We start from the raw sequence: 7,797 nt of genomic DNA, 5'->3' as shown, positions 1-7,797 counted from the left end.
TGTAGCATAACAAAGATCAGAATCCTTTTTTTGTTATGTTGTTTTTTTTTTCCAAAATAAGCCCAGACCATTAAACAAGTGAAACTCCAACAAATAAATCTCCAACAGCGAGAAAAATTGTACAGTTACTCAAAGCTGATTCTGCCAGTGGGGCTGGGGATAAAAGGGAAGGTGAAATCATGGCGGGGGTGGGGGGGTGGGGAGGGGGGCTGGAGCTGGAGAGGGTCAGGGTCCTGCCCATCAGAGTGAGGCCGCCAGCGTCCTGCACACTCTGGTCAGGTTGGGGGAGGGAGGCAGCATTGCCTCCCATTGTGTGTGTGTGTGTGTGTGTGTTGCGGGGGTGGGGGGGGGGGCAGTGTCCCTCACCGCCTCCCAGTGCCAGGCAGAGTCAGCTCACCCTGATGAATAGTGAACAAGATGGGACTGGCTGGGAAGAGGTGAGGGTCCTGTAAGAGGGACACCCTGCAGATTCCAAATGAGGTGGCCCCTGTCCATCCCACTTCCCTGGGCTAGTGGGAGGGGAATTGGGGAAGCCCTGGGAGTTTGAGGGGAATGAGCAAAGGCACAGAAACATGGAGGGGCCGGGGTGGGGGACTTGCATAGGTTGATGAGTGTGCAAGAGGTACATAAATAAACCTGACACCCCACCCAGCCCGGCACTGGGAGAGGAGGTGGGGACCTGGAGCAGGTCCCCAGGGCTACACCCCCTCTCCCCCAGGCTTTCTCCCTCTCCCTGGGCTCAGAGTTGAGGGAGGTCCAGACCTGGAGGGCAGGGACAAAAATAGGGGAATGGGGTGAGAGTGCTGGGAGGGCGGTGGTTTTAAAATTTTTTTGGTTTTTTGTTTTTTCCCAACATCTTTAATAACATACACAATGGTTACCAGCCATATTCATAACAAAAGTTATTCATAAAATGTATCTAAAAATAACATTTTTTTTCCCTTTCGGTGTGAAAAGCTTGAGAATGTCCCAGTGTGTATGGGAGGGTTGAGGGGGGAGGGGGTTGGGATAGGGGACCCTGGCTTCCCCACAACCTGAACCCTCAAATCCCCTCCCTCCACTTGGGCCCCAGCACAACCCAGCAGTAGGAACAGGGACCAGAGGCTCTGTATGACTCCAGGGCTGGGGGAATCTCTGGGTTATGACATAGTGTTCCACTTAATGAGGTCATGACATAATGGGGAGCAGGGGAAGGATGAGAGAAAAGGGGGTGGGGAAAGAAACCAAAACCAAACAATCCCCTTTCCCTTATTCCTTACCCCCAAGTCTTTCAGCAACCAGACCTGGGAGTGAAGAGTATGTTGATGGGGGAAGGGGATGTTAAGGCAACAGACTTCCTGACCTCATTGGCTGTCCTGGCTCCCCACCTTCAACTTCTGCATCTGGGGAGCCAAGGCTGGGGGGAAGTGGGGAAGGGCTAGGGGGTCTGGAGGAAGGGGCTCTGCCCCTCTCCCCTCATAAAATTCAGGTTCCCCCTGCCACTTTCTTGGCTCAGAGAGAGGCCTGGGGATTCTAAAAATGAGAGGGAATGATCAGAGAAAAACCGTTAAGAACTATATAAATATGTATCTTAAATAGGCCTAAGAAATTAATTGTAGAGAACCTCTGATAAACAGGGCAAAAGGAGGTGAGTGAGAAGAGGATGGCTCCTGTCCTCGGGGAATGATGGCAATTGGGAAGGAGAAGAAGGTGGCGAGGAGAAAGGTTGCTCTCCTCACCTGCCTTCTCCTTAGCGCCTCAAAATAATATTCAGGAGAGCAGGTTATCTACCCTGCTTGTCTCCCCAAATGTCTGATGGTTCTGAGCAGGCCCCATAAGATAGTGGGTCAGCGAGTCTTAGGGGAGAAGGGGGCTGCTCCCTCAGGAGGGGCAGAAGGTGAACATTCTGGAGGAAGCAGGGGTGGGATGGGGCCAGATTGGATATAAGGAAAGGGGGGCAGGCAAGTTCCTGCCCCCTTTGTTCTGGCTACCCCCTACCTCCCCGGGCCTCGGCAGAGATCCCTCAATGGGACCGAGAGTGAGCAAGGCATGTGCCAATGTTAAACAAAAGTTAAAAGGATGAGAGAGTAGAAAAATATTAGAATGTATAGCTGAGCCAGCCCACCCTCTCGCTGTCGCAGAGAAGCCCGTTGGGGGTTGGCCCCCTCCCGCCGCCCAGGGAGCCTATGGGTGCGCTGGGCTGTGGGTCCTGTCAGATGGTGGAGGTTTTGTCTGTCCCATCTGTGGTAAGAAAGGGAGGAAGGGAGGAAGATCAGGAGCTGGTGGGAAGCTTGAGAAAAGATGCTCAGGTAGCCTGCCATCCCAGTCAGGTCCTCCCTGAAGTACAGCCTCCCCTAGGGCCCCCTCAAGGATGACTATGAGTTGCTCAGTTCAGAGGTGGAGACGCTGCTGGGTAGGTGGAAGCTGGGTCAGGGAAAGAGGAAATGCTCACCACCCAAGGCGTGTTCTGTCATGCTCAGACACAGAGACTCCAGAGTGGGGTTGATCTCCAGGTCAGGCCCAGGGACCGGACAGTCTGTATGGGACAGAGGAGAGTGGAGGTGGTAAGGACTGGACTTAGGTGGAGAGTAAAGCTGGGAAGACAAAGGACAGGATAGGCTGGCATTGGGGAGAGGCTGGGAGAGACAAGGGGGGAAAGGAGGGAGGGGGAGAGAGAGAGAGACAGAGCACATGAGACAGGCACACACTAGGATGGAAGGTGTAACTAGGCAGACATGAAGGACAGAGACAGGCCTGGGTGTATCACAAAGCAGGTAGAGGTGGCAAGGGCAGAGGCTTGGCCAACAAACAGAAAGCCTGACTGCAGACAGAGGAATGTGGAGCTTCCTGGAGGCCACACAGGCTGTGACTATTTTGGACACATACTATACACTGTCTTCTTGGGCACAGTGTGGGTATCTGCTGAGGGTGCTGGGCAGTCCCTGTGTTCCCTGACTGATGACCTGCTCTATACTATATTCAGAAGCTTAGTTAGAACTCCTCCCATCCTTTCTTGGACTTTCTCCTCTGGAATGGATTTGATCCGGGCAGGCCACACAAATGGGGCAAACCAGGGCGGCAGCCACGGGGCTTATATCCTCAAACCACCTCTCAAAAGGGCTTCCTCTTCTGGAGTCTGGGAGACAGCCCCCTCCCTGGGATAACTGAGACCCACCCCATACTGCTTAAAACCCACCCTGGCTCCTTACATCTGAGCTTTTTACCTGGGTTTAAAAGACCCTGCTCTCACCTCCAGCTTCACCTTTCATCATGACCCCTCTGAACCCTGAGCTCAGGCCATGTCAGACCACCTAACTGTCTTCCCTTTGGAGTTATCTCTTCCCTTGGGCAAGTTCTCTCTTTGTATCTCAGATTTGTGACTGATCAGATAGGAATGAAATCAGTGCCCTCACTTGCAGTTGGGAGGGTTTGGTTAAACAGTGCAGTAAAACTGTCTGACAGAAGCCCGGCATATAGCATACCAGTAAAAAGAATTGTTCTTTTTGTTGTTGTTGTTCCTGCAGTTCATCCAGTCTTATAACATTATTTACAGGTGCTAGGCCCTGTGCTAGGATGAACACAACTGACAGGGTCTCTTGCCTTCAACAGATGGCAGTCCACATTATCTTACAAATTAAGAATCCCTACTGATTTGGCAGTTTATGACAGGAAGAGTTCAGGGTCACCTGCATATCTAAGGTCTCTCCAGCAGCCATTCCAGAGTAGCCTTATCTGCCTCGGCAGCCTCGGTGCCCAGCAACGGGCTTGGCACAGGAGGAGTCATCCTCACTCGTTGAGCAAGGTAGGGCTAACACTTCTCTACCCTTCTGTCCTCTTCACCCTCATTCTGATCTCCCATCTCTCGGCTGGTCTGTGAGCACAGGAAAAACAGCCCCTCCACCCAAACACCCTTTAGGTGTTTGATCCAAGAAAAATCTGATCCAAGAGCTAAATGGTTCCCGCCTGGTTATCTGGCTTCTGAAAGAATGCCAATGGATTGATAGACACTTCCAAAGAAACCTCATTGCTTTGACTCTCATCCCCTCAACCCCTTCCAAACTGAGTATTTAATGATCCTCTAAAAAGATGGTGACAGAGACCAACATGGATACCAAAATTATGACATAGGGAAGAAGAGATGTGGACATGCGGGAGTGGAAATAAGGGGTGAGAGAAGAAAGATAAAGAAAGGCAGTGCTGGCTTTGGCAGCACATGTAATAAAATTGGAATGATACAGAGAAGATTAGTATGACTCCTGCACAAGAATGAAATGCATATTTAAAACCAAGAGAGAAAGGAAGGAAAGACTGAGAGAGAAAATTGAAATGAGGGCAGGGAAGAGTACAAGAAAACCCACAATGAGAGGAGGTTGGAAGGATGAGGAGAGGTGCTCGAGTGTAAAAGAAATAGGAGAGAAGATAAAGGTCAGCTAATAGTATTGTGGAGGCAGAATCCCAAGGGCTAGGGCAATTTACCTGGAGGGAACATGAGAATGGCCTGCGGCGAGGAGTGGACTGGGAGCGAGTGCGTGCGCTGCACAGAGCTACGGCTCTGGCTGGGCATGCTGTTGCTGCCTCCAGGGTTGGCAAACCATAAGTTCTGCAAAGGGCATGGGAAAAGAGAAAGTGGGTGAGTGGTGGAGACCCTGGCCCAGGAGTAGTGGAACTGGCAAAGGAGCCCCTCCCCTCTAATCCAGGCCCAGATCAAAGATACAGACACACACATCCCAGACACCACCACCCACCTCAACCCCAGAAGCACCAGGCCCTCTATATCTAGCCGCTCACCTGTCGGCCCTGGCCCCCAAGGTTGGGGCTGGTGAGGGCATGTCTGGGGGAAATGCCCCCAATGCCCGAGGGGCTTAGAAGGCCCATTCTGCCGGGTGGAAGGGCCCGGGGAGGCATTGGGAACTGCCGCTGGGTCCGCCGGGCCACCCCCATCCCCACAGAGCCAGCTATGGGGAGTGAGTTGGAGCCAAACGCCCAGCTGTGAGAGAGCAGAAGGCAGGGTGTCAGTTTAGGTGGATGGGGCCCATCTCTCCACCCCTCCTCACGTCCCTGTACAATCCCAATGGGTAGGACACAGCACAGACCTGCTCTGAGCAAAGATTCCCTGTCCAAGTTCCTGCACCACAAATTCTGTCTCCTCCTGACCAATGGGTTCCCCCAGGATAGAGACAGGAAATGTTCCTCATCTCCAAGCAAAGCAGTTCTCCTAACTTCAATACGCATGTGTGATATTCCTGTTATTTGTTTGGGAGTGAGAAGGGACTTCAGAACCTTCTGCACACAAGATGAAGAGAACAGGGACAGGCAAGGAGTCTGCTATCAGCACATGATCTGGTTTTGCCTGCTTAGCACTCTATTTTAGCAATAAGAACATCCTGATTTTCTTCTGGAAAAGTCTTCACTGGGTGATGTGTATAAGTCACCCAGTGCATTGGCTTCCCAGCCCAGAATGCAATCACCCCTCTAAGCACTAGCTGTCCACCAGCAAGGGCCTAGGGAAGGACGGCCTGCATGCCCGGCTGCCTGCCTACCCTTTCTGCTGCCGGTAGTTCTGCATCTCTAGTGCAGCTTTGCGCGGGAAGGTTCGGAGGAGCTTTAGCACTTGCTGTTTCCAGGACAGCAGCCGTTTCTTCTGTGTCTCCGTGAAAGCCTAGATACAATTAGGGAAGTTAAGCAGGGAGGGGGTGTTTCTTTCAGATCTGCCTTCTGTTCATTTGCTCAAATATTTATCTACTGCCTGCTCTGTGCCAGGCAATGCTGGGATGTAGAGGTTGGTTACCCGTGCATATGAAGCTTACTGTGTAGTTGGGGAGATGAGTGATGAGTGCTGTGAGGGAGAAACACAGAAGGCACAAGAAACTTGATCTAGTATGAGTGAAGGCCAGTGAAGGTGTCCCTGAGGTACAAATGTTTGAATTGGGAGCTGAGGTGCCAGTAGGTGGTGAGATGAGGGCTGGAGAGGTTGGCAGGAGCCAGCCAGGTAGTGCCCGTTGGCCATATAAAGAATGTTGGCTCTGAGAGTGATGGGGTCACCTTGCCCTTCTTGGGAGTTCTAGGGAAGGTCTCACCTCATGAGTTAGGCACTTTTCGATGAGCTGGAGGTAACTGGTGATGTTCTCCTCATCTGGTCGAGACACCAGCAGCTGGGTGCACACTGGGGACATAGGAAAGGGTAGGAGGTTAGACCCCAGCATGCCTTCTGCCACAGAAAGAGGGACAGGAAACTCAGGCTGGATGAGTACTAGTTATGTGCCAAGCATGATACCTGGCTTATGAAGATATATAAAACACCCAGCACAGTGCCTGGCATAAGGCAGGTATGAGGTCAATGATACCTTTTTTTCCTTTTAACTCTTACAAGAATCTCATCAATCGGCATTTTTAGCATGAGGAACCTTGAGGCTCAGAGAGGTTGAGTGTGTCCCAGGTCACACAGATAAAGGGATCTAGACCCAAGTGTAAAGTCTGCTATGTCATGCTGCCCTTTGAGAGTTTTATCATACTCATCTGGATTTCAGTCACCTCTGAGAGAACCAATTCTCCTTATTTGTTCACTCTGTACTGCATGTGGTTTCCACTGACATAATGTCCTCTTCTTCTCAGGCTGGAGATGCTTTGAGTGTGAGCATTGTCTCCTACCACCAGCCAGGACACACCTGAGGGCAGGGGCCTTGCCACCTCAGTCTCAAGTCACTCTCTATGGTGTTCTTGTCCCCAGGGTTCTTTAAAAAGTTCTGCTTCCACTATTTAACTTGAATTTGACCCCTAATGCCTAGGTTCACTTGGCTCTCTGCCCCAGAACTTCCTGCTGGGCCCTGGGTGGTCTCACCTTTGCCCATCACCCGTGTAAACTGGCTGGGAATGTCTCCGTCAGCAACGGGAGCCGGGGCTGGCTCGCTGCCATCAGTGGGAACTGGAGCTGGTGGAGGGGGGTAGCTCTCTGCAGCTGGAGGATCCTTGGCCTCAGTGCCCTTGTCTGTGCTGGGATGAGCCAGGGGAGACTCAGCACCTGGCAGCAGTGGCTCCCCCTGGCCCGCATCCCTGGCAGTCGAGGTGGAGGTGGTGGAGGTGGAGGCCACAGTGGCCTGGAGAACACTGTAGGCCTTGATCGGGGTGACGATGACCTGCTGCAGTTCCTGCAGAGCGTTTCGCAGGTTTCCTCCTTCCAGCACGTCCTGCATGGGAGGGCATGGCTGGGGTCACATGCCGATCCCACATCTATGTAGAAGGACTACACAATTGCGGTCAGACAGGGCTTGGAGAGTGCTTGACAGGACCCTGGGTTCCAGCACATAGAGAAGGAAAGTAAAAGTACCACAAGCCCACATATATATATATATACACACACACACACACACACACACACACACACACATTTGTACCACACATTCCCTCTTCCCCCTTCAAGATAGAGTCCCAGGGAGCTCAGGAGAAGGTGGTCTAATCCTGGGGCCTTTGGGTCCCAGCAAAGTTGGAACCAGATTCGGATGTAGAAATCTGGACTGTGAACTGAGGGGGTAAAACGAGAAGGCAAGTGGCAAGGAAAGGATAAAAGGAATGCAATTGAGGCAGATATGGAAGCAGTGAGGAGATGAGAAACAAACCAAATGGAGAGATCATGCACCCAGGGAGACGCTCTGCTCTACCAGAAAGACCAGTCAGAAATGGGAGTGAAAGAAGAGAAGAGGTTGTTAACAGGCAGTCTGGGGACACACACCAGGACACATAGGGAGGGGAGCCTCTTAGCCAAGGGCAAGTGAGCCCTGTCATCCAACTTATACTTGGTCCCCAGAGTCTGGCTCCCTAAGG

General features: G+C 52.0%; 1 protein-coding gene across 3 annotated transcripts in view; it reads right to left on the bottom strand.

Annotated features, from left to right (window-relative positions):
• Positions 1-70: 70 nt before the first annotated feature.
• Positions 71-7,797, bottom strand: part of SAMD4B (sterile alpha motif domain containing 4B) — a gene marked incomplete at its 3' end in the record, with an annotated part of 40,441 nt that continues 32,714 nt past the window's right edge. Inside the window, exons 6-12 of one of the 3 annotated variants that reach the window (XM_080645596.1) lie at positions 6,818-7,163; positions 6,057-6,142; positions 5,520-5,638; positions 4,768-4,966; positions 4,456-4,579; positions 2,432-2,515; positions 71-153 (exon numbers count right to left, since the gene is read on the bottom strand). In XM_080645596.1, the coding sequence (XP_080501722.1) occupies positions 71-153; positions 2,432-2,515; positions 4,456-4,579; positions 4,768-4,966; positions 5,520-5,638; positions 6,057-6,142; positions 6,818-7,163 (1,041 nt within the window). Of the gene's footprint in view, positions 154-848; positions 2,221-2,431; positions 2,516-4,455; positions 4,580-4,767; positions 4,967-5,519; positions 5,639-6,056; positions 6,143-6,817; positions 7,164-7,797 lie in introns of those variants that run through there. The other 2 variants (XM_080645595.1, XM_080645594.1) reach the window with 2 other exon arrangements.

This window comes from Plecotus auritus, assembly GCF_963455305.1.
Source record: "Plecotus auritus genome assembly, chromosome: 10".
Lineage (NCBI taxonomy): Eukaryota > Metazoa > Chordata > Mammalia > Chiroptera > Vespertilionidae > Plecotus > Plecotus auritus.
This window is presented reverse-complemented; position numbering and strand designations above follow the sequence as displayed.